The sequence below is a fragment of the Pleurodeles waltl genome, chromosome 7 (genome assembly GCF_031143425.1).
Source record: "Pleurodeles waltl isolate 20211129_DDA chromosome 7, aPleWal1.hap1.20221129, whole genome shotgun sequence".
In the NCBI taxonomy this organism is placed as follows: domain Eukaryota; kingdom Metazoa; phylum Chordata; class Amphibia; order Caudata; family Salamandridae; genus Pleurodeles; species Pleurodeles waltl.
The window spans coordinates 1,028,071,388-1,028,098,534 of record NC_090446.1 but is presented as its reverse complement, the minus strand read 5'-3'; the positions used below and the strand labels follow the sequence as shown (position 1 = coordinate 1,028,098,534).

At 47.4% G+C, this 27,147-nt stretch overlaps 1 protein-coding gene across 1 annotated transcript in view; it reads left to right on the top strand.

The window, feature by feature from the left end:
• The window catches only part of PRKAR1A (protein kinase cAMP-dependent type I regulatory subunit alpha), a 252,595-nt gene that overhangs the window by 211,142 nt on the left and 14,306 nt on the right, over window positions 1-27,147 (top strand). The window contains exon 10 of the mRNA XM_069199844.1: window positions 15,394-15,475. Coding sequence (XP_069055945.1) covers window positions 15,394-15,475 — 82 coding nt within the window. The remainder of the gene's footprint in view (window positions 1-15,393; window positions 15,476-27,147) is intronic.

The window sequence follows — 27,147 nt, the reverse complement described above, 5'->3', positions numbered from 1 at the left end:
CTAGCCCCTAGGCTATCGCGACCAATACTGGAATATGTCTCTGCTATTATTCTCGGAAGTTCCCGCTCCTGATTAATCTGCGGAACGTCCCGAAGACGCATTCGCACTGCTAGTGCTACTGCCTCTCCCTTGAGATTACTCAAAATAATAGAAGAAACTGCAGCAAAATTGCCCATTAACTGCTGCCCAAATCTAAGGCAGGGGCAGCCCCATATTCATCTTGAATTTGTTTAAGCACTTCCGGTAAATTAGCTAATGTCGGTGTACCGTGTGCCGTAGTGTAGAGCGCGGCCAACACCGTGCCCCAGGTATTACAAACGTCCACCGGAGGAACCATCCCATACGGAAAACACATCGTCAATATTCTATGTTTATCCTGAGGTCCCGTATGGGGAAACACTGCTTCCAGCGTATTAATTTTTTGCGCCAGCCAAAATGGAGTTTCCTCGCGTTTAGCCGGCACCTTACCCATAACTGAGTGTACAGTGGCCGGATTGATACCCGGAACCACCGCCTGTGGGTGCGCCGGAGCAGCACGCGCTGCGTTTGTATTTAGTGTCTGCATGACAAACTGAACTAATCGTCTATATGTAGCCGTTAAGTCTGTATATAAACGACGAACTTCAACCACTGTCAATTGAGCAGCCGCAGGATGAGGTGTATATGTAGCCAATAAAGGCCAGGTAGGACCATCATTACTCAGTGGACCTAACCTAACTTGTGCTACTGTGTGTGGGAGGGTGCCATCAAGCCAATTATGGTGTTCTTGATAAGATAAAGGTATCTCGAAGTATGCATAAGCCCTGTATTGTCCAGGGACATTCGCAACAGTGTATTCGCAACAGTGTATTCGTGAAAAGTGTTTGTACCCCCATCAACTGCTGGAAATACGACCCAAGAATAAAAAAGTTCTGTTCTATAGGCTGCATGGGCGTCCACCACAAAAGTGACCGGACCCCCCTGGACCATCAGTCCATGTGCTATCAGATGTCCTGTGAGCGGGTGTCGCATATTAAGCGCTACTTGCACCACTACCGGATTCGCCATCTAGAGAAAAACAGCACCTGGGTAGTGAAGGCACACCAATAACGGGGTTTTTCCTTTCAAAGTTCAAGCTTGAACAACCAACCACTAAGTGATAGGATGTACCTATCCCGTGGTGGCGGAAACCCTCAGCCCCACGGACGTCTCCGCTTACGGAACCAAGGAGTCAAAATATATATGAGACCGAGAGAGTCAGTCGGACCTAAATATTAGAGCCAGACCAATAGTTGGCGGCGCCATGTCGCGTGGGCTCTCATTATCCTAAATGAGACTACTGGATTTCTAGGCAACAGGATCGGTAACGGTGTGGGGGACTGAGTCTGACCCACGTGTAAGGAACTCTGTCACCCTAAATCCGGGTTTTGCTCCGGCTAACTAGCAGTGCCTCATTTCTCCCACGGGGAAGAGATGATTGGGCAGCCGAGCGCATGACATCTTTGGAACTTCTCAGGGAAGTCGTGGTCACTCAGATCCAAACCAACTCTCTCATTTTCAGAATGATCTCATATACAAATGACAAAGACAGTATAGGTTTTATATAATGTTTTAATAAAACGACATTATCTAAAATACAAAGGTGTGAGCTGCAATAACCAGAACCATACAACACAGTAGGATTGAAATAGTCACCAGGAGAGTAAAACATAAGAACAAAGCTATCATCGTGTCTATTAGTTTCTACTCTCCCTCTGCTTGATCTATTTCGAGCACAGCATGTTAAGCTTCTAACTTGCCTTTCTGAATCACCAGGGAGACATCAGCCCTCATACCTGAGCAAAGGCCTGTGATCTTGGTTCAGCATCTGCAACGAGGCAGTCGGCGTCTAGTTGTGGTTCCCTGGTTGGAATCTCCCTCTGCCGTGTATTGGGACAAGGAAGTGATTTTATAACTAACATGTCAGCGTGATCACAAAATGTCCATACTCAGGAATGCCAAGTCTAAACTCCTACCACGTCTATCGGCAATGTACCAGACTGTATCCTTGACTGAAGCACAGAGTGAATGTGTTATGGAGAACTTCAGTGCTGAAGTAGGCTAAACAGTGATATGAATAAAAAACAAAACCGTAGAATTGGCTATTTGAAAGATAACAGTAGGAAGCCTAATAAAAAGCATTTAGAGCAAAGTGCACGGAGGCTCTAAGCTGCCAGCAAATGAATAAAATACATCCAGGGCAAAGTGCACAAAGGCCTAAAGCCTGAAGCTAACGCGCAAAGGATATGTAAAACTAACCACACTACAGTAGCACATAATTATAATCTTGAGTTCAAAGCATCATGCTCCATTTTGTTTTCTGCTAGAACATTAGTAAACTCCCTTTTTTGTTTATTTCTTATTTTGCAGAATTGAAAGCAATAACACTGACAACTGTACAACCAGTTTCTACCGGACTAAAAAAAAAATATTGATTAGCACCACAAGCTGTTATGTATGTTGTGGAAGATTATTCCACTATAATAACCCAGCAGGGATTAACAACTGTACAGACTCAGTTCCTAATTAAAGAGTTGGTAAGCAAATACATGCATAAGGCAGTAGTTAAACTACTGCTGCAGCACAAGCCAATGAGACTGCTGTGTTGGCTACATATGATGGTGGCCAATGGGAGCAAGTAGACAAACTCATTAATTCCTCCCTAATGTCGGAGAAGAACCTACGTGGATAAGGACAAATTTGCCTCTAGTACCTTCAGGTAACTAATATAATTTGCAACAAATGGTATTTGTTACTTAGCATCTTTGGGGCAAGGTATAAGGTGTAGTTAAATCAATTAAACATGCATTTAAATTGGAAGACATTATCTGATAGAGACTTCTAGTTGCAAATTCCTTACCTTAGATTCCTTGCCTTAATTTCCCCCAGATGTCAGACTGGATCCGGAGATTTTTCTTAGAGCAATACTCTTGAGCGTCTGTAGGTGGCGTTGGTCGACTCTGTGGGTGTTGTTGGCATCGTCGCCGTGATGATGTCTGGAGTAGTACATAGACGCTGCCTCTGCCCAGTGATGTCAGTTCTTTTCGCGCCACACGCTGATCTGGAGAGAGCTACCCTGGTCTCTTTTTGAGCGATTTCGACTGTTTTGCTGGGTTTTCTAATGAACTTTTAGTGCGCCGAAGATGCCCCCAAAGACCGGGTTCAAGCTGTTCGAGGACTGTCACCACATGACATCAGTGACTGATCCTCATCAGGTTTGTCTGTGGTGTCTTGAGCGCGACTAAGACCCGAAGTTGTGCTCCGAGTGCCGGGCCATGCACCAAAAGGCCTTGAGGAAGTAGTCCCTCAAGCTCATGGCGGCCCAGCGCTAGACTCCGCATAGGTCCTGGTCTCGCACGAGAGGAAGGTCTCAAGACTGTTCGCGTAGCCATCACCACTCATCTTCCTCAAAATCTTCAGGTGCAAGTAAGAAAAAGAAGTCGTCCAAGTGGTCGCATCACACTTCGACTTCGCCCCGTTGCTCAGCCGATGCCGGAGGAGCGTCGACGCTCAAGGTCTCTGTCCTCGGAGCCTACTTCTGGGTCCACGCCACGCTTCCCCAAGTTGCTAGGAGCCAGAGTGGCCCCCGCCCAACTTAAGAAATTCAATGAGGCCATGTGCCTCATCTTTGGGCGAACCGACCCTGACACGGCAGCTTTGGACCCAAGAGGTTCGGTTGAGGGGCCTTCGAGTTCCGCGGCTTTGGCTCTGGCCGCTGTGGTCCCCTTCGGATCTGCTTGCGGATCTGTGCCGGTCGCACCACTGAGACCTTCTCCGGCGCCGGGTCGATTGTCGACGCTCCCAACGTCCGTAGTGCCCACTATCGACGTCAACCTGATCCTTCTCCCCGACGACTGAGTAGGAGCGCCGTCGGCCAATGCCACCTTTGTCCTTAATGGGGCATATTCACCCCAGGCCGATTTGGATCCTTTTTCTTATGGATATGAATTCGGGGAAGGATTGGTGGGGGTCTCTGGACCCTTATGAATACCAGGATAACCCATCTTTGGACTGGGCACAGGAATTGGGCAATGCCAGTGGACTGGACACTTCTCCAGATGCTGGCATGCTGTCTCCTAGTACTGTGGCTACAGCAGAGGGAGCGGCTTATGGGATGATGGTCAGTAGGGCGGCTGAGGTCCTTGACCTTGAGCTACCTACAGTAGAGGTCAGGTTCAACCTCCTGATGGAGGTGCTTCAGCCAGGGGCTTTCACATCTGAGCCCCTTTTACCTTTCAATGAAGCCCTCACTGATGTTCTTTTGGGTACTTGGTCCAAACCCACCACAGGAATAGAACTATCGCACGCCGCCATCGGCCCGCTCAGAATGACCCTAAATTACTGTCCCAACACCCCATGCCTGAGAGTCTTGTCATCCAGGATTCCTCTTCTTCTGGCGCATTCCCTTCTGCACCCCCGGATAGGGAATCAAAAAGGCTGAAACAATTTGGGAAGAAGTTGTTTTCTTCCTCCAGTCTCGCGCTGCGGCCTGTGAACACTGCATGCCTTTTGGGCCCATATATACACTCTCTGTGGGATACGGTTGCGCAAGTCCTGCCGCAGATACTGGATGAGGCCCATGCTATCGTATCCCAAGCTGTCAACGATGGGAGAGATGCAGCAAAGTTAAAAATCCGATGTGGGCTGGACACAACCGACTCTGGGCTGATCGGTTGCTACGACAGTGGCCTTGAGACACCACGCCTGGTTGCATACTTCAGTTTTTTCTGGGGATGTCCAACATCCTCTCATACACAAGCCCTTTGATGGCTCCCGTTTCTTAAGACAAAGCGGACTCTTGCTTGGAGAGATTCAAGGATTCCCGGGCTACGGCTCGGTCCCTTGGTCTTTCCTCTGCCCCTCACCCCCCTGCAGTCAGTTTTTTGCCCCTTTCATGGCGACGGGAGGGGCTCCCTGTCGCTTCCCCTGCCCAGCCACCATGCTGTTCAGCCGCTGCATGTCCGGGGATGCGGAATCCCATGTGGGACAGGGAACCAGAGGTCTGCCCAGTCCACCTCTGCCCCCGCTGTAGCCTCCAAACCCTCCTAGACGTCCCCTAACTCACATCCAGTTGGCATCGGGATTCGCCATCACCTTGCCCACTGGGAATCCATCACTACAGACAGGTGGGTTTTGCAGATCATTTGAAAGAGTTATTCCTTCCCCTTCATTTCTGCCCCACCAGCCATGCCTCCATCACTCAGCCAACAGATGGAGGATTATTTGGCACTTCTCCGCCAGGAAGTCGCAGCTCTCTTGGTCAAGGGAGCTATAGAGAAGGTCCCTGTGCCAGAAGTAGGTTGTGGTTGTTATTACTGCAACTTCCTGGTGCCGAAAAAGGACAAGGGCTTATGTCCTATCCTAGACCTTCGGGACCTCAACTACTTTCTCAAGAAGGAGAAATTCAGAATGCTCTCCCTGGCTCAGGTTCTGTCTGCCTTAGACCCAGGAGACTGGATGGTTGCGTTGGACTTGCAGGACGCTTATTTCCATATCCCCATCCTGCCTTCCTACGGACGTTACCTATGATTTGTGGTAGGTCACGAGCACTATCAGTTTACTGTGCTCCCATTCGGCCTTACCAGTGCCCCTCGGGTGTTCACGAAAGTGATGGCCTTGGTTGCAGCTCATCTGCGCAGGTTAGGGGGTCTTGGTTTTCCCCTACCTCGATGACTGGCTGTTGAAGGTGGACTTGCCCCAGAAAGTTGTCTCCCACCTTCAGACTACGGCACACCTCCTGCACACGCTGGGGTTCACCATCAATGTGCTGAAGTCACACCTGACTCCCTCTTGGATGCTCCCTTTCATCTGAGTTGTTCTGGACATGGAGCAGTTTCGGGCTTATCCTCCTGTAAAAAGTGAGTCTAAGATATATTCAGGCTATGATTCTGATCTTTCAGCCTCTGTCTTGGGTTCCGGTGAGACTGACTCTGAGGCTGTTGGCCCTGATGGCCCCCCGCATCCTGCTAGTGACACACGCCAGATGGCATATGCGGGCTCCGCAGTGGGACTTGAAGTTCCAGTGGGCACAGCATCAGGGAAATCTCTCTGACATGGTTCAGATCTAGGAGGGGAGTGCAAAAGACCTGCAGTGGTTGCTTTCGAATCCGCATTAGGTCCACGACAGATCCCTCTCCCTTCACCAGCCAGATCTATCCATAGTGACAGATACATCGCTTCTGGGTTTAGGTGGCCACATGTAAGAGGTGGAGATCAGAGGCCTCTGGTCTCCAGCGGAGACTGGCCTCCATATCAATCTTCCGGAGCTCCGAGTGATCAGGCGTGTGTTGAAAGCATTTCATCCCCCTCTCAAAGGGAAAGTAGTGCAGGTGTTCAGGGACAATACTACCGCCAAGTTGTACTGCAACAAACAGGGATGGGTAGGGTCCTGGACCCTTCGTCAGGAGGCACTACGCCTCTGGCCATGGCTGGAACATCAGGGCATTACCCTGCTGGTTCAACATCTGGTGGGTTCTCAACGCCAGAGCGGACAAACCGTCAAAGCACAGCCAATCATGAATGGCGTCTCCATCCAGAAGTGGTGCAAGGTCTCTTCCAGCAGTGGGGGGAGCCTTGGTTAGATCTGTTCGCCTCCACGGAGAACGTGCAATGTCAGCTCTGGTACTCACTCGGAGAAGCTTTTCGTCTTGAGTGGAACTCCGGCCTCCTTTACGCCTATACCACTTCTGCCCAGAGTTCTCAAGAATTACTGGGCTCAAGTCATCTTGGTGGCCCGGACTGAGCACGGAGAGTATGGTATCCAGAGTTATTGAGCCTGGCCACTAATCCTCCACTCAGACTGCCTCTTCAGGCAGATCCTCTTTCGCAGCAACAGGGGACGGTTCACCACCTGAACCTGACCAATCTCTACCTTCATGCTTGGAGATTGAGCGGCGGCAGTTGACGACTTTTGATCTTCCACCCAAAGTCTTTGATGTTATCTTGGCAGCCAGGCGTCCCTCCACCAAAACGGTATACACCTATCGTTGGCATAAATTTGTGGCGTGGTGTACCAACAAATCCGTTGATCTCCTCTGTCTGAGGCTCTTTTGTTCATTCTTTCTTTGGCCCAGCAGGGCTCTGCTTTGAACACCCTTAAAGGGTATTTATCTGCCGTTTCGGCCTTTCTTAGGCTACCTGGTCAGCCCTCACTCTTTAAATCTCCTATTATGAATAGATTCCTTAAAGGTCTCACCCATTTATTTTCTCCCACTCCATTTGTCATTTCTCAGTAGGACCTCAATCTTGTCCTTACTTATTTAATGTGTACTCCCTTTGACCCGATGCACAATTGCCCTTTTCGTCCTCCTCACTTTTAAGACTGTCTTTCTTCTTGCCATCACTTCAGCTTGCAGAGTCAGTGAGCGTCAAGCTCTTTCTTCCAACCCTCCATTTTCATCTATGCATCCTGACAAAGTGGTGTTGGGCACTAAGGCGTCCTTCCTTCCCAAGGTAGTTATGCCTTTTCATGTAGGCCAGTTCATCACCTTGCCTATTTTTTTACGCACCCCCACATCCTTCCCATGAGGAGGAGAGAATCCACCATCTGGACTCAAAAAGAGCATTGGCGTTCTATCATAATCGTACTAAAGATTTCTTAGTGGACAATTAACTCTGTCGGGTATGTGGGTGCGAAGAAAGGGAAGGTGGTGCAAAAACGTACCATTTCTCGATGGGTAGTTCTTTGCATCAAGATATGCTGCGCTTTGGCAAAGTTGCTCTGGTGTGCGCTCATTCCACCAGAGCAACTGCTGCTTCAACTGTGTTTAGCATGCTGAGTTCCTGTACTGGATATCTGCCAAGCAGCTACATGAGCATCCCTGCACACGTTTGCTAAGCATTACTGCCTGGTCAGGTCTGTCGGGATGGCTACTTTGGTCGTTCGGCCCTGCAGGACTTCCTAGTATGATCTTGGTTCTCAGCCCACGTCCGAGGATGCCACTGTTTGGGTATCTATTCTAAGGTAAGGAATCTGCAACTAGAAGTCTCTATCAGATGTACAAGTTACTTACCTTTGGTAACAAAATAACTGGTAGAGATATATTCTAGTTGCAGATTGCTTACTGACCCACCCGTCCTCCCCACTTACGAACTGATTTCTAGGGACAGGGATCCCCTCCTTCAGGGCCTTAGCTCTGGCGCACCAATCTCGGTTGTCTTAGCGGCTCTGCACTTTGGCGTGGAAAGTCGTTAAAAGAAACTGACATCACTGCACTGAGGCGGCGTCTATGTACTACTCCTGATGTAATCACGGCAACTAAGATGCAAACGACACCCACGGAATCGACTGACTCGCAAGGGTATTGCTCGAAGAAAAAAACTCCCCAGATCCAGTCTGATGCCTGGGGGAAAATTCTACGGTAAGGAATCTGCAACTAGAATGTCTTTACCAGATATTTCGTTACTGAAGGTAAGTAACTTGTACAACAACAGTAGTGGTGGGTCAGGCAGCAATAGCCATTCCAAGGGTGTAGCTGGGCTCACTTTAAGAAGTGTCGTGGGGGCTGGCTTAGTTTGGGAAGTCACCAGGGCAGTTTTGGTCTCAGATAGGGGCATTGATTTTGCCTCCCTTGCTGCCTATCCGCTTAACATGAGTAAGTACAGGCAGCTGCCCGTAATAAATGGTGTTCAGGCAGAGACCTACAGGGACACAAGTGCCAGTGTCACTATGGTGACTGAAAAACTGGTGTCACCTGAGCAACACCTACTTGGTCATCAGTACCAAGTGATTGACACCCACAACAACACTGTGCCACCCCATGGCAGTGATTGATCTCAGATGGGGGTGAGGGTGGTTTACTGGCCCAAAGAAAGTGGTAGTGTCCACCGATCTACTTGTAGAGTGTCTCTTGGAGAATGACTTGGAGACTTAAGCTTGGGCTGAAGTGGAGTTGGAGGCCCATGCAGCAATGCTGGCCATCCCAGGGCATATTTGTGCTTTGACCAGGGCTCAGGCCAAGCAGGAAAAAGACAAATGAATTTTGAAGCCTGGAACAATGACCCAAGAGGCTCCCAAAGCCAAGGGTAGAAAGGGCAAAAAGTTACCCCCCTATGCCTGCTTTCAGTGAGGATTCCCCCTTTGAAGAGGAGGAATCCACTCCATTGGTAGAACCTACACCTGATGAGTTCAAAGCTGATACAGATGAACTTGAAGGTGCAGGGGGGCCTGCCATGGATGAGTTCATTAGGGCACAGCATACCTGTTCCACACTGGAAGGGTTAAAGACTGCAAGCTGACCTTCAGGAAGCAGGGGATGTCAGTGGCACCCACAAGCTGTATTGGGAAGACAACCTCTTATACTCTGAGCCAAGAGAACCCAAACCTGGTGCCACCAGGAGTTTGGTATACCTCTCCAGTAAAGAGAATTTTGCTGACCCAGGCACATGACATACCCCTGGCAGGTCACCTGGGACAAAGCAAGACTTGAGACAGACTTGTCCCACACTTTCACTGGCGCCATATGTCTGAAGATACAAAGGAGTTTTGTCGCTCCTGTGTCACCTGCCAAGCCAGTGGCAAGACAGGTGGCACCCCAAAGGCCCCCTTAATTCCACTACCAGTGGTTGGGGTTCCCTTTAAGAAGGTTGGGGTAGATATTTGTTCCCCTTAGACCCACCCACTGCCTCTGGAAACAGATTCATACTGGTGGTGGTGGTGGTGGTCCATGCCACCAGTTATCCAGGGGCTATACCTCTAAGGACCACTACAGCTCCTGCAGTGGCAACGGCCCTCCTGGGAATCTTCTCCAGGGTGGGCTTCCCAGAAGAGGTGGTATCAGAGAGAGGTACAAACTTCATGTCTGAATACCTCAAGGCCGTGTGGAAGGAATGTGGTGTAACTTAAAAGTTGACCACCCCCAAACCAGTGGTTTGGTTGTGAGATTTAATAAAACTCTCAAAAGCATGATTATGGGACTCTCGGAAAAACTCAGGAAGATTTAGGATGTCATACTGCCATGCCTCCTGCTTGCCTACAGGGAGTTTCCTCAGAAGGGAGCTACAGCCCCTTTGAACTTCTGTTTGAACACCCTGTTAGGGGTCCACTTGTAAGGAAAGGATGGAAGCAACCTCTCAAGCCCCCTAAACAAGACATTGTGGGTTATGTACTTGGCCTCCGATCTAGAATGGCTGAGTATATGAAAAAGACCACTAAAAACCTTCAGGCCATCAAAGAACTACAGAAACAGTGGCATGACCATAAGGCTGTCCTAACTCTGTACCAGCCGGGCAGAAAGTGTGGGTCCTGGAGCCTGTGACTCCCAGGGCACTCCAAGACAAGTGGAGTGGTCCCGTACTATAGTGGAGAAAAAGGGTGAGGTCACCTACTTGGTGGACCTTCGAGCTCCTAGATGCCCACTTACGGTGCTTCAAGTGAACCGCCTTAAGCCCTACTATGAAAGGGCTGACATGACCCTGCTCATGGCAACTGATCAGGGACAGCAAAAAGAGTGACCCTCTCCCTGATCGCCTCTTCACCACCACTGCAACTGATGGCTCAGTGGATGGAGTTGTCCTAGGAAGACTGCTTTTCTGAATCCCAGAAAGAGGATCTCAGGAACCTCCTGGGACAGTTCTCTGAACTGTTTTCCCTGACCCCTGGTCAGACAACATGGTGTGAACACACCATTGACACAGGGGACAGTTTGCCTGTTTAAAGTAAAATTTGCAGGCAACCTGATCATGCTAGGGACTGCATCAAAGCAGAAGTGCAGAGGATGCTTGACCTAGGAGTGATTGAGCACTCTGACAACCCCTGGGGTAGCCCAGTGGTGTTGGTACCAAAACGTCACTCCCAGAATGGGAAAAGGGAGGTGACGTTCTATGTTGATTACAGCTGGTTCAACACAGTCACAAAGACTGATGCTTGCCCTATTCCTTATGGCAGATGAGCTTATAAATACACTGGCATATGCCAAGTGTCTAAGCACCTGTGACTTGACTGCAGGTTATTGGCAAATCAAATTGTCACAGGATGCCAAACCAAAAACAGCATTCTCAACCATTGGAGGGCATTATCAATTTCGAATTGGATCATTGTGTTATTAATTTAGGAATTACGAATTATTGACTTTACAACTACTAATTAATTTACGAGTGCCCTGGTCTTTGTATTAAATTTTGTTGTATCTTTGAGATACGGTTTTGGAGGAAAGGGAGGATCCTTCTAGGTCGGGAGCACCGTACCTTTATTTGGTTGCTTTCTTTTACCACTAAGAGGGGAATGTTGAGAGCGCTTTCCTTCCCTTAATATTTCTTCCCATCTAGTATATCATCAATTTACTGTTATGCCCTTTGGTTTGAAGAATGCACCTGCTACTTTTCTGAGGTTGGTGAATAAAGTTCTCCAAGGTTTGGAAGCCTATAGTGCAGCCTATCTTGATAACATAGCGGTCTTTAGCTCCACCTGGGATGATGACCTGGTCCACCTCTGGAATGTTTTGGAGGCTCTGCAGAAGCAGGCCTCACTGACAAGGCCTCTAAGTGCCAGATAGGGCAGGGGAAGGTTGTATATCTGCCCCCCCCCCCCTTGTAGGTGGAGGCCAGATTCAACCATTGCACGGGAAGATCCAGACTGTTTTAGAATGGGCTCCCCCTTCAATACTGACCCAGGTGAGAGCCTTCCTGAGCCTCATACTACAGGAGGTTCATCAAGAATCATGGCTCCATTGTAGCCCCTCTTATTGACCTCACATATAAAAAGGTGCCAAAGAAAGTTTTATGGACAGCTAGCTGTGAAAAATCTTTTGAGAACCTCAAACAGGCCATGTGCTCATCACCTGGGTTTAAAAAGCCCTGATTACTCCAAGAAATTCCTAGTCCAAACTGATGCTTCTGAGGAAGGGGTGGGGCAGTTCTTTCTCAGCTCAACACTGAGGACCAGGATCAACCAGTTGCTATTACAAGCAGAAGGTTGACCACTAGAGAGAAGTGTTGGTCAGCTATAGAAGGGGGAGGGGGCTTTTCTGTGGTCTGGGCCATGAAGAAGCTGAGGCCCTACCTGTTTGACCCCTCACTTCACTGTTCAAACAGACCACAAGCATCTTCTATAACTCAAACGAATGAAGGGAGAAAACCCCAAATTGTTGAAGTGGTCCATATCCCTAAAGGGATTGGACTATACAGTGGAACATAGACCTGGGAGTAACCGCTCCAATGCAGATGTTCCACTTAGACAATGAAGACTCATCCTGGCAAGGTTAGCCTTCTTGTCCTTCGTTTGGAGGGGGAGGTTGTGTAGGAAAGTACCCTCTTTCTTGGCATAGTTCCCCCCATTTTTGCCTGTTGCAAGTGTATTTGACTCTTTCTACTGGGATCCTGCTAATCAGGACAACCGTAGTTTTGCTCTCTCCTCTAAACTGTCCCCTTTTCTTCCCACAATTAGCATGCTGGTCTCCCATGTAAGTCCCAGGGGTACCCAGGGCATTGGGGCACCATGGGTTCTCCACGGGCTGCAGCACGCATTATGGCACCCATGGGAGCCCATGCAAAATGCATCTGCAGGCCTGCCATTGCAGCCTGTGTGAAAAGGTGCATGCACCCTTTCACTACAGGTCACTGCACCAGGGAACTGTAATTTATCCCTATGGCAGGCCCTTGTATCAGAGAGGGCAGGGTGAAAGTACCTGTGTGTGAGGGCACCCCTGCATGAGCAGAGGTGCCCCCCACAAACTCTAGCTCCATTTTCCTGGACTTCATGAGTGCGGGGAAGCCATTTTGTCCAGCTACACAATGGTAACTCTGAACCTGGGCATGTTTGGCATCATACATGTTGGAATCATACCACAATACTGTTGCCAGCATTGGTCGTATGATTCCATGCGCTCTGCGGGCTTCTTAGAGGACCCCCAGCTTAGCTACTACTAGTTTACACGGTTTTCCCAGGAAGCCCGCGCTGCTGCCATCCTACAGACCGGTTTCTGCCCTCCTGCTGGTTGAACTTTGGCAATAGGTGTTACATCGTTTGTGGAGGGGTAGCCACCCCAAGCTACTGGTATGCTTTGAAGGGCACATTTGGTCCCCTCTTTGCATAAACAGGTTTGCACCAGCCCAGGGACCCCCAATCCCTGCTCTAGCGTCAAACTGGACAATGGAAAGGGGAGTTACTACTCCTCTGTCCATCACCACTACAGGGGTGGTGCCCAGAGCTCCTCCAGGTGGCCACTTGATTCTGCCATCGTGAATCCAGGGTGGGCAGAGCCCTCTGGGAGCATCGTGAGTCGCCAGATCAGGCAGGTGATGTCACAGCCCCCTCCAGATAGATGGTCACGCTTCTAGGTGACCAGTCCCCTTTCAGGGCTACAAATGAGTCTCACTCTTGTATGGGTCCTCAGATTTAATGTGCAAAATTCCAGTAGGACTACTCTGCAACATTTTCTTCGACTTCTGGCCACTGGCGGAGCAACTGGACTTAACAGGAAAACTACAATCTGCAGCTCCAGAGACGACTTTGTTCTGCAACATTGTTTCTCTGGCTCCTTCCAGCAACTGCAGCATTTACCCAGTTGTGGAACCTCTGAGGGCGGCAGGTCTTCAGTCTGCACCACGGAGGAAGTGAAGGAGTCACTCCCCTGCATCCGCAGGCACCAACTGCATCGGTAACCAGCTGCGTGGATCCTATCTCCTGCAACTCTGCATAGATCCTGCACCACGGGGGTGGTCTGGAGTGGTCCCCTCTCTTTTGGCTCTTCTTCCAAGGGTTCTTCAGGCTCCGTGTAGCCCTGGCCTCCAGCACTCTTCTCTGCGATGCATAGTCTCCTGCCTGCTGCTCCAGCAATGTGGGACTCCTTTCAAGTTGTGCTGAGAGAACATATTTCCTGTACATTCACACAATCTTCCTCAGCATTGTGAAAATGAAGTTGAACACTGAGTAAAACATCTACTTCCAATAGAAGCAGAAGTCTGTCTGAGCCTAGAGTGTTCTGATGACCAGCTAGAACGCTATCATTTCTACCTATGACTGAAGTGTGGCAAACCTTGATTGAATCAAGTCTGAAAAACGTGAAACATTTCCTTTAGAAATAAACAACATGAGAGGGGTTCTTTTGTTATAGAGATTCTTTTTAGTTTTGTAGAAAGCAAAATCAGGGCACATTTCCTATATGTTCTCAGATATCTTCCTCGTCCGTTAGTAAAATGTTCTCACTTGGAGACTGAAATCTGTACTTTCAAAACCAGCAGCAGCCTGCAAGTTAACTCCCTGGTGATCAACTGCAGCTGTACCACAGTGCTCTAATGGCTAACAAGAGTGCTAACATTTTGAATTTATGATATGTGTGGCATAACTGAATGTCATCTTGATGAATTCAAAGCTGTAAAACCGAAAGCTTTTCTCAAAAAGGTTACTCCGGTAAATGAGTAAAGACGAGGGAGCTGATACTTTAAAAATGGCTGCCAGATCAAGGAGCTTAAATGTAGCCCAAACATTACCCCCACCAAATAAAGCCCAGTGGAAGAACTGTGCAGAATGAGATTATATAACAAATAATCAACTGATCATTTAGATAAACATAAATTGCAACTAGTTTAAAAGCCCTAAAAGTCACTATTTGAGAGCTCAGAAAAGTGTCCTAATTTTAGCTTTTTGTAGCACAAACCATTATTTATATTGGGAAGTAGTCCCCTCTCATCTTAATTTCTACAGGAAATGCCTTAGATTTTACATTTTCAGTTCCATTAGGATGACCATGTGTGCCACATTTTTGTAATAAATGCAGAAAGTTAGCATCCTACTTTTTCATTAGAACACTGTGGGGAATGAGGGAGCAGAGGAAGGACTCAGACAGTTGAGGGCAGTGAGGAGGTAAAAGGAGCAGAGGCAGCAGGTTGACCACTCCGGCAAGTGACAACATAACGGACACACAGGGCAGGCGGGACCTACAGTGGGCCATGGAGAGCTGGGTTAGGGGTAGAAAGCAGGGGGGGGGGCTAGCAAGCTAACCATGCAGGACAGGTGAGAGAGGCTGTGGCAGCACAACACCATGGAGAGCATGTGGAATGGTGCATGGGACCATATATGCACAAGAGGGCAGGGCTGTAGCACCAAGCTGACCATGCAGGCAAGGCAGTAGCTGTAGTGGAAACTGCGTATGGGGGAGATTGAGGGCACACAAATGGACTATAGGTGTCTATCTTGGAATGGTAAACTTATGCGAGGGCAAAATGGTTGCTGCCTCTTTCCTAGACCTGATAGCCTATTTGGGGAGGTGCATTAGGGTACAGATGCTCATGCCTGAAAGCAGATTCGGTTTTCAATGCTTGGAAAAGGAAACCGAAGTAATCTGGAACAGTCTGTGCACAGAGGACCAATTTGTAATACCTGGCTGAAACAGACTGCAGTAATGTATAGTTTAAAATAAAGATATTTTTTGTTTACAGGGTACAGCTGCTGTGCTTCAGCGCAGGTCTGAAAATGAAGAATTTGTTGAAGTTGGAAGACTGGGGCCCTCTGATTACTTTGGTAAGAATTTACAATGTGCAGATTATCATAAAGATAATGCATTTATTTTACTGTCCTAACCTTTCAACATCTCTTAAGCTTAAAGTGTATTTGTAGGAAAGTACCCTTTTCTGGTCATGATGCCCTTCTTTGCCTGATGTCAGTATGTTTTGACTGTTCACTAGGATCCTGCAAACCAGGACTAGTGACTGTGCTCTAAATTTGGTTGCTTGGACTTCACACATTTGGCATACTGGTGCTCCCCTGTAAGTCCCTAATATATGGTACACAGGGCATTGGGGCACCTGGGGTTTCCCATGTGTTGCAGCATGTTATACCACCTGTGAGAGCCCATGTAAAATGTCTCCAGGCCTGCTATTGCATGCACCCTTTCACTTCAGGTCACTGCAAGTCACCCCTATGGTAGGCCCTCCTAGTCCTAGAGGGCAGGGTGCAGGTCTGTATGTGTTAGGGCACTCCTGAATGAGCAGATGTGCCCCCACGAGCTCCAGCTCCACTTTCCTGGACTTCATGAGTGCGGGAAGCCATTTTACCCATGTACTGGACATAGATCACTACCTATGTACAGATACATAATGGTTACTCCGAACCTGGGCATGTTAGGTATCAAACATGTTGGAATCATACCCAAGTACTGTTACCAGTATTGGCTGTATGATTCCATGCACTCTGGGGGCTCTTTAGAGGACCCCCGTCTTTGCTCCTACCAGTTTGCAGGGTATTCCCGGGTTCCCCCGCTGCTCTCATCCTACAGGCTGGTTTCTGACCTCCTGCTGCTTGACCAGCTCAAGCCCAGGAAGGCAGAACAAAGGATTTCCTTTGGGAGACGGAGGCAACACCCTCTCACTTTGGAAATAGATTGTACATGGCTTGGAAGAGGGGGGGGGAGGGGGGGCTGAGATGCTCAGATTTGACATGCAAGACTCCAGCAGGACTCCTCTGCAATGATCGCTTCGACTTCTGTCCTCTGGAACTGCAACTGGACTTCACAGAAACCTACAATCTGCAGCTAGAGCGACGGACTCTGCTCTGCAACATTGTCTCTCTTGCTCCTTCCAGCAACTGCTCTGAAGGCAGCAAGTATTCAGTCTGCAGCAAGAAGAAATCTCCCTTGGAGTGAGAGTCTCTCCTCTGCATCCGCAGGCACCAACTGCACCGATGACCGGCTGCATGGATCTCCTCTCCTTCAGAGCTCGGTGAATCCTGCATCACAGGTGGTGGTCTGGAGTGATCCCCTTGGTCCTCTCTACCAGCTAACCAATTTGTGAGAGTTAGCCCCTGCCTCTCCACGCAGGACAGTACCCCCCTATGCACCACTTCTCTTGCAGCTACAAAGGCTTGTTGGCATCTCCTCCAAGGGATCTTCAGGCTCCGCATAGCCCCAGCCCCAAGCACTCTTCGCTGCGATGCACAGCCCTCTCTGTGCTTCTCCTGTGACATGGGAGCTCCTAGATGTGCTGCGTGGGCCTCACCTCGACTCTTGTGCTTGCTGCCTCCTCTTCCTGTGACTCTCCACTGCTGAGGGTCACCCGGGACTCCCCTCCGTGGTTTGAGTCTCCCTGGCCCTTGCTGGTCTCTGGCAGCTCCATATTTCTTCATCCACAACATTTCTGTTTGCCAAGGCTTGTTGGTGGTTTTTCCACACCAATGACCGACTGCAGTCCTTCTTCCAGTGTGGGACGTCGACTGCATCACTCCAGGAACTATTCAGCTGCTCCAGTGCTGCACTGCTGACTGTCTTAGTCGACCTGGTCCTGCATCCACAGACTGGTGTGAAGTGGCTCCTGCCACCACTGGACAATCCAACGTGAACTGGACTCAGTCCCCTTCTTTTTCAGGTCTTCCTTTTCCAGGATCCACCTTTGGTTTCTTGCAGTCTTGTTTGAGTCTTGCATTATCCCCTTCTGAAGTCTTTTTGGTGGGTTTGGGGAGACCCATGTACTTGCCTCTCTTCTCCTGGTTGCTGGGCGGCACTATGGTACTTACCTTGTGGGTTTCCTAGTCCCTCAAGCTCCCCTCTATCTGATATCTGGACCTGGTATAAGGTGATAACACCACAAGTGCTCCACACACGCTAGGCCAGCTTCCTACAGTATTTTCTGTGGAGGCCTCGTCAAAAGTGCAGTTGTCTGTTCACAAAATGCGGGCTGTGCCAAGGTAAAGAAAAGTATGCTGCAAAAGTTATTTTAACAGATATCTTCTTGGACGCAGAACAAACAGATAGCACTTAATTTTATACTCACTACGCAAGGGGAAAGAGTCGAAATTTAATTCCAGATGGTATTTGAATGAATTAATTTATATTTCTCTGCGTCTCTAGTATTATATTGTATTACTGTTGTCTTCTGCCTTAGAACTAGTTTACATATTCACATATATGTTTCTGAATTGAGGTGTAAAGAGGGGCCTTTGATATTCATGGGCAGGCCGCACTGATTTCCAGGTTCATGCAAAATGAATCTGATGAAGCTGAAAATGTTGTTTTACTGTAAATGGAAACCCTGATGCGTCAGACACTCTAAAAATGGTAGAGTGTGTATATACATATGTGTGTATATATATATATATATATATATATATATATATATATATATATATATATATGTGTGTGTGTATGTGTATATATATATGTGTATGTATATGTATATATGTATATATATAATACATACGTTTGGAAAGTAAAGGAATATTCCAAATGTATTCTGGAGCTCAACACACCTCCAAAATATTACCTTATGGTAGCTGCAGAGTGCTTTTGTGTTACTGTCTTCAAAATGCAACTTTTCTTTATAAAATTGTTGCTTCTGATGGCTACTTGTAACTGCATATTCGTCATCTTTAGAATATGCCGAGGCGCCAGACCGGATCAGGAGTTTTTTCTCTGTAGTACTCTTGCGCTCTAGTAGATGATGCCATTTTGTTTCGTCTTGACATTATTCCACCCTAGAAGTGACAGACCCCTACGCGCAGAAGCCAGTTCCTATTTTTCTGCACCTTCAAACGCAGATCTGGAGCACTCCTCTATTTTTCATGGGTTTGACTAGTGTTCCAACCTGAATTCCAGTATGCAAGGCAACCATGTCCCCTCCCTAAAATTGCAGGGTTCAAAGCATGCCATGACTGTTGTAAACAGATATCTGTTATGGACACACAGTGTGTGCCTCTGGTGTTGGGCTCTGGGTAGGGCTCCATTTAATGTGAGGATTGCTCCCATACATGATTCTGGACCGTAAAGTGAGTCAGTACGTCACCGAACATCGAAAGAATCCACAAAAGTCTTGCTTTAAGTTGAGGGTACGGACCATTTCAGCTCTATGGGCTGCTCCCACGATAGGTCCTCTTTGTGGTCAAAGTCATCAGGTAAGTTGAAATCCAATTTGAAGTGGAAATATTAGGTGAAGCAGGATTCAACCCCTTCACACCACTCTCTATTTAAAGAGAAGTCACAGAGGCATCAGGGTGCACTTCAGTGTAGCTTCTGGTTTCTGACTGAACAGCTGATCCCACAGTTGAATCCAATGCACCCTGAGTTCTCAGAGCCATTGGCCACTGTGCAGCAGATCGAGGCCCTTAAGATGGTGGTGCTACATATTTTAGCACTCTTCCTCTCTCTTGTGTGCACCTTCTGGCCTCCAAGGGCACCTTCTGGATCCTCCAGCAGGATTATGGCTGGCAGATCTGTTCTGGGCCATCAGAACCCTGGAGCCCACCTTGGGTTCTGCAAAGACTCTGGTGCAGACTTTCTTTTTGGCTCCAAGACATGTGCTGGTCCCGTCTTAGTCAAGGTCAGTCCTGACTTCTCTGGCACCAGAGGTTGCTGACTCTGGTGTCCGGCCTAAGCTGAATCCTTCACTACCCCGACTGAGGTCACACTTTATCTCATTCAGAACAAAAGTTTATCCATTTCCATACATTCTGATTCTGACAAAACACTCCTAACATAGAGCCATCTGCAGTTGCTCCACCAGCTTTTCGATTCAGACTCCAATCAATCAGTTTTTGTAAAGCGCTGCTACTCACCAGTTAGGGTCTCGAGGCACTGAGGGGGTGAGAGGAGGATGGAAAGGGGGGGTGGACCTCATCCGAAGAGCCACGTCTTGAGGTTCTTCCTGAAGATGGTGAGCGACTGTCTTTGTCTGAGGGGCAGGTGGAGTTTGTTCCAGCTCTTTGCTGCAATGTAGGTGAAGGATTGTCCTCCTGCGGTGGCTTTGCGCACGCGAGGGATGATGGCCAGGGCCATTGGGCGAAGCGAAAGGATCTGGCGGGGTGTGGAACAAGACTCAATAGTTCAGGTAGGCTGGTCCTGCGTTGTGTATGGCCTTTACGTGTGGGTGAGTAGCTTGAAGGTGATTCGCTTCTCAGACGGTAGCCAGCGGAGGGTCCTCAGGTGTTGGGAAATGTGTACCTGGCAAGGGAGGTCCAGAATGAGTCTGGCGGTAGCGCTCTGCCACCAGCAGATGCCGCCACTCAGATGACAGTGGGATGAACTACCCCCACATTATGATAACCGTTTATATGTGGATTTTCAAGAGGTCAGTGGGTTTGATGCTTCCCTGATACAGCATTGTTTCGCTCAAAACATCCCTCACCCCCCCCCCGCCCATGCAGTGAACAGAATATAGTGATTTATTTGCTGAAGTCATCAGGCATGCTGCTGAGGACCTTGATTTACAACTCACTTCTGTTGAGGTTAAAACTAATGTGCTTAGTGAAGTTTCTCAGCCGGGGCATTCTTCTGAGCCCTTGGTACAGTCCAATGAAGCCCAACTGACATCCTTATGGGCACATAGTCCTTGCCCTTTCCTACCATTGAACAGGCATGTAGCCAGATGCCACACACCAATGCATGGCAACCCTGATTTTTCTTAAACAGCACCCTACCCCTGAGATTTTAGTGTTACAAAGTCCACCAGCAAGGTGACTCCTAATTTGTTCCCCAATGTCCCTCCCCCTGATAGTGAGTTCAGAAGGATTGAGATGTTTGGGAAGCCTTTGGCCACCCTAGCCTTGGGCAGGTCAGAGGCAGTTACCTGCTCTGCTGTTATACTCATGCCATCGTGGAGATGGCCTGCAAGATCTTTCCAGTGTTCACTTGAGAGTTCTCAGCCTTACTTGGCTTAACCATTCAGAATGATCAGGATGGAGCCAAAAATATAGTTTAGGGTTTCCTGGATCCTACTGATTATTTGGGTTGAGCAGTCAGCACTGGTGTGGTGCTCCATCACCACACTTGGAAGAGGTTCACAGGCTTCTTTGGAGATGTACAGGCATACCTCATGGATATGCCTTTCTAATGGCGCCTCCCTTTTTCATTTTATGAAATAGTTGATTCCATCCTAGAATGCTTCAGAGAAAGCCAAGCTGAGGTGCCCTCTTTCTGACATTTGACTCTTGCTGGACAATTCCCTGTAACAATGTTAGCCTTTCTAGGGCTACTCCAGTGGGTTGGTGTATAATCAGTGCCATGACCAGCCAGCCTTGCTGCAGTCACCTCAGTCCTTTTGTGGCCTAGGACAAAATGTAGGTCACCAGGGGCCTCCATCTTCACAGTATCCCTCCCCATGGCATCCGCCTCCAAATCACTTTAGTTGCCCAACCATTCTGTGGGAGGCAGTATCTGACATTTTCTCCCACAGTGCCAGTCTATCACATCTGCCATTTATGACCTCCACATCGTCCAACAGGGCTATGCCATTCTGTTTCTTTTTGAGTTGCCAAAGCTTCTCCCTACATCCAAGTGGCTTTCAGAGAAGGGCCTGTCCATCTAACTGCAAGAGGTACAAGCTCTCCTATCAAAAGGGGCCTGCCTTTGAAATAAGGACTGTTTGTTACTCCTGCTAATTCCTTGCTCTAAAGAAGGGTAGAGGCCGTTTTCCTGTCTTAGATGGTTGCCTCTGAATGCCTTTCTGCAGAAGGACAAATTCACACTGGCTCAAGTGGTGGCTGCCCTGTATCCAAGCGATTAGATGGTAGCCTTGGGTCTAACGGGATGCATAATTTCATGTGCCTGCCTTGCATTCCCACAGACATTACCTGTAGTTCAAGGCCAGCCAGGAGCATTTTCAGTTTGCTGTGCTCTCCTTCGGCCTTACCAACACCCCTCAAGTGTTTATGAAAGTGATGGCGGTGGTTGCTGCCCATCATCGGGTGTTGATGGATACAAGTGTTCCCCCTAGCTTGATAACTCACTGTTAAAGACACGCTCACCACATGGTCTTAGACCATCCCAGCCACAGCAAACCTCTGTACTTTGTTGTGATTCCTCAATAAGCAAACAAGTCAGACTTTTCTCATTTGCAGAGGCTTCCTTTCACAAGAACTGTTCTTGAAGCTGTGCGGATCAGGACCTTTCCTCGGTCACAGCAAGTCTAGGACTTGTAGCTATGATCTGTATGTTTCAGCCTCTGTCCTGGATATCAGTGAGATCAGTTGTGAAGCTTCTTGGCCTGTTGATCTCACGCATCCTGCTTGTTCACTTAGCCATATGGGGGCTCCGAAGTGAGATCCGAAGTCTCAGTGGTCCCAGCTTCATGGGCAACTGGTGGACTTCATCCAGGTTTCGGAGGAGACTGCACACGATCTGCAGTGGTGGCTGCTTGGCTGCAACTTGACCTCTCCCTTCTTAACCAAGACCTGACGGTGACTGATCCATAACCACTGGGCTGGGGATGCCACTTTGGAGAAATCTAAATAAGAGGACTGTGGGCTGAGGTGGAAACCCAACTCCACATAAATCTGTTGGAACTGTGTGCCATCCACCTGATATTGAAGTTCTTCCTGCCATCCATCAAGGGAATGTTAGGTGCAGGTTCGCATGGACAACACCACCACCGTGTGGTACGGCAAAACACAGGGTTGAGTGAGGTCCAAGTTCTTGTGCTATGAGACACTGCATCTCTAGAGTTTGCTAGAGTGTCAGGTTATCTCACTAACTATGGACCACCTGGTGGATCTTTAAACGCCATGTTAGACAAGCTCAGTCAATGCAGGGCGTCTTCCAAAAATGGAGAGAAGCTGGCTGACTATTTTTGCCACCAGCAAATGCACAGTGTCAGACCTCTGCATTAGCGTTCCCGATCAAAAAACGGTCTAGAAGGATCGGGCAATAGTTAAGCTTGGGATCCCTGTTAATCTTTCTGCCCTTGCCTCTCTTTCCATGATTCTGAAGCTCAGGGCCAACCAGGCCCTAATCAACCCATTGGCTTGGGGTTTAGATAGGAGAGGGTGGTACTCTGCTGACATGAGCATCTCTCCTCCTATCAGGCAACCGCTTCAGGAGGATATACTGTCACAGCAGCAGAGCAAAGTTCTGCACTGCACCTGCACAGTGTACACCTCCAGGTGTGGAGATTGTGTTAGTGACATAATGCTTTCTTCATAGAAGCAGCCGACACAGGTTTCTTCCGCTTCAGGAGGATCTTCTGCCACAGCAGCAGAGCAGGGGTCTGCCCTGAATCTGAAGCACACACTATGAAGTGTTCCAAAACTCCTTGATAAGTAAATACACGTAATCATAGTATCAAGTTACTAACATTCATTTGTTTATTCATCACAATCTTATGTCATAATACATCGTTTTTTTCATAGTATCAGCTGACGCGTCTTTCGTCTGAAGTTGAGTACCCACAGAGTGGTAGCAGCCTTGGCCCTGGTGAAATGAGTCCTCGTGCCTTCTGAAGGCTTCTTCTGGACAAGAACGTTGCATAAACACCTTTCACTAAGTCTGTTTCTGCACCACTAACTTTCTGAAACCTTTAAAAACCTGATCGTCCACCTTTGAAAGCTTAAGACATTTGAGGTTACATCAGTGGAGATTATCCTCCTCTTTCCAGTGGTGAGGAGGAGCAGAGAACACAAGGGGTGTGCTGAGGGTGCTGGATTGCCCAACTTGAAAAAGAGTAACAGCTTTTAACAATAAGGCCACCCGGGTCTTCAACATTAGTTTGTCTGGGTAAAAAAGATGTTGTAGGGAGCCTTGAGGTGATTCACGCAATGAGCTGAAATGGATCCCAGTGGGGAAGACGGAACTGAGTTTGATAAGACTTTTAAAAAACACATGTGCACAGTGTTGAAGGGGCAGCACATGAGAAATGCCAGGACCAAATTAATCCCACTGGAGCATTATAAAAAAAGATGGGAGGTAACATGTCAAACCTTTAATAAACTGCATCACAACAAGTGGCTTAAATAAGGATGTTTGGTCTAGCATATGCAAAAAGATCAATCAATCTTTAATCCACTGCAAGGCTTTGCCAACCCAAAGACAAAATATAAAACATCTAACAGTTTAGCTGCCAAAGGGTCTGTTTTACGGTTTGTTCACCAGCCAAACTTTTGTCCCAGTACCCTGCGTAAATGGAACTTTTTGACAGATGTTTGACAGCAAGGATAACATCTACCACCTCAGGTTGTAGATCGAATGCTGTCATCTCCTGCCACTCAAACTCCACGCATGAAGGGGTTTGCTGTGTAGATTCAGTGCAGAACCCTTCTCTGCTACTGTGACAGAAGATCCTCCAGAAGCGAATGAATCGCGTCTGCTGCTTTTATGTAGTAAGCTCTATGTATTACAACAGAAGAGTGGGATGAATAAACAGATAAATGTTAGCAGGCAGCTTGATCCTTTGACTGTGTATTTACTTATCAAGAAGTTTTGGAAAACGTCAATGTTTGCTTTGGTATCTTCTTCAAAAATGTCCATATCTAGTCTGGTGCCTGCAGATATCCCAAAAGGCAAGAAACCTGGTTAGTACCCACCAGAAAGTGTTACTGAATGTAAGTAACTTGTTCTTTTATGGTTCTGCCACTTGGGCTAGTGACAGTTTTTACAGTTTAGTTGTTTTTTCTTGTAACTTGTGTAAAGTTTTCATGATAGTTTTTGTCATTTCCAGTCTTTTCAATAACTTGATAGTGTTTTTGCTTTGGGGTTCTTGAAGTACTTTATTTTGCCCTTCAATTTTAATATATAGGTTTCTGAATCTGCCATAGCAGAGTAATAAAAAAAAATAAGTGTTAAAAGATATGTCCTGCTAAAAGTATGTTTTCGAGCAAAGAAGTTCCTCCTTGCCAATTCTGTGTTTCCAAGGGAAGCTGCTCCATTGGCAGCAGTTTTAGCCTTGTGGCGCCATGAACCAGTTCTGGTACATAGTCATGTCTGCTTCATTGCAGGTCACTGAAGGTAATGGCATATCTTCTGTATTTGGATCGGCTTGTTCATGGACCTCCTCCATCACAGTACTTTCCTCAGCTACCTGCTATTAACTTGGGTCTCTTTTTAGGCTTTGAAGTTCCTCCTTACAGGATCCTTCACAACACCAAAGGAATGTCCTGTTGGTAATGTGATCTGTCACTGTGTTGCTTGTTTAAGGTTACAATAAGCAGCTTTTCAAGCCCTTCCTCAATCCTGTATATCCTTAGTACTTTGGTATGAGATGTGGCCCCAAAATGTCTGTTTTGCCTTTTTTTTTTTTTTTGTTACTATTATGATTTTCCGTTAGCTATTTCAGAGTGGTAAATTTGACCCCATCCTGCGAGGTCAGTGTTCTGTTCTGAAGCCTTGCTCTGCCTTGTGGGTAGGCATTTATCGTTTTTAGATAGCATGACCAAGTGGGTACCATTGATTACTATTGTTGTCCCTTGACTGCTATTGTTGTCCCTGGGCCTCAGGTTCTTTTCCACTGCAATTTCTTAGACAGGTGCTCTTAACAGCAGTCCAGTCAAGCAGGATTTGACACTAATGTCAAAAAGGATGCTCACAGCCACACCCTACATATTCTGTCCGTTTAGGGGGGTCATCTCTGCCCTTTCAGGTCAAACTGTTTGCTCCTGGGAGGCATTTCACACCCGTTTAAATGCTGATTACTAGCTAGCAGAAGTACTTCTCCATTACGTTGAATTTTAATAACTATTAAACTGCTAAATTTGTTTCATTATTTTTCTGTTTCCTAACCTAAATTTGTTTTATTAAATGTAATAAAGTCATCCAAGTTTTCCTATGTAACAGACAGCCTTGTTACATTGGGCAATAAGGCCGAAATCGGGTTGACTTTTAAATTTTGAAAACTTAGATTATGACTTGTCGAAATGGGTTATTTTGACAGGTTGAATTTGCAGTCTAAAACTGTAATATCCAGGCTACAAGTGGAAGGCCTGCAGTTGTGGTTGCATTGTCACAGTAGTGAGTGGCCCAATGAGTGCTGCAGTTACTAGTGGTACTTAATTTACAGGCCCCAGGTACACTCTGTACAATATACAACTGACTTATCTGTAAGTTAAATGTGCCAGTTGGGACTATGCCAGTTTCACCTCTTAAAAAGGGGGGAGCACATGTGCTTTATCACTGCTTAACAGGGTTAAAGTGCACAGAGATGTGTAGCTAGCAAAACTACAGGGTCCAAAAAAGCCAAGAATCCAGAATGACCCTGCAGAAAAGGCAAATTAACTAGAGGTAAATTTGTGAGAGTTGCAATTATCATCTTTGCTCAACATCATTAACATCCAGCTGTCTAGTAAGGTGATTTATTTTTCCAGATTTTGAAAGATTTCCTGTCAGAATTGCCATCACTTTGTAGTGCCCCTCCTGTTGGAAGGAAGAAACCAGTTACAGATCCGTTCAGAGTGTGTGTGGGATGCTTCCAGAGTTCACATTCTGTTAAAGATTGTGAAACCTGCCAAATGATGGCTAAAAGAATATTAAAGGACCAGGAAGGAATAAGACTACAAGGAGTGCTGCAGCACATGAGACCTGATGTGTAAAGAAAAACAGAAAAGTCCTCTTCTCTACCAACTTATGAAAAACAGCCAGCACCTGGAAAAGACTCCAACAGAGAGAGGTCTAAAGAGGGGCCTAGTAGGAAAGAAACACCGGCATGATTGCTCTCAATACAGGTCGCCCTCAAAGGCCACAACATCATGGTTTAGGGATTTGAGCCAGATGTTCTCGTCCATCTAAGGCTGGCTCAGTGTCAATTCCATCACAGACGTCATGCCCGGTCTTAAGTATCGACACAATCCAAGACAATGGTGACATGCACTCATATGAAGTCAACAAAGACTGGCATTTAAGTGTTTGAGGATAGCAGCGCACCCATTGCCGACAAAGTTGTGAGTATGTGATGGCAACACCTCTGCCATTCTTAATCAACTCCATTCCCCAAGACACATCACTGCAACAGCTTTCGATGTCACCCAGATTTTGTCCATGTTTTGCGACTGTCAGTCTCATTATCGCCATTAACAGACTCTGAAGTAGACTTGAGAGATACCCTTCCAAAGTCCAGCCATATCTCTAGAGATGCCATTGCGTCCTACATTCTCTTCTGATCTGGCACCACTTACCATTCATTTTCTGAGGCTGATTATCCATTTTGAGTATCCATTGCAGATGCCTTTCTATCCTTTGATTTACCTCATCTTTCAAAGATAGTTTCTAGGCCCATTTCATGTCCTGCATTAGGAGGTATAAAAATGTGCCTAGATCTCCACCAAGGTCTCCATCACAACCAGTATCACTCTTAGGAAAAGGAACATCTTTGCATTATACAAAGACACAGGAGGCACAGATCTCCTTTGAAATCCAGATGTCCTTCTAATAGAAGCACTGACAATTCACTATGTTCACTCCGACATCATACACTGGTTAGTCTTCGAGTGTCATCTGTTGATAACATCAC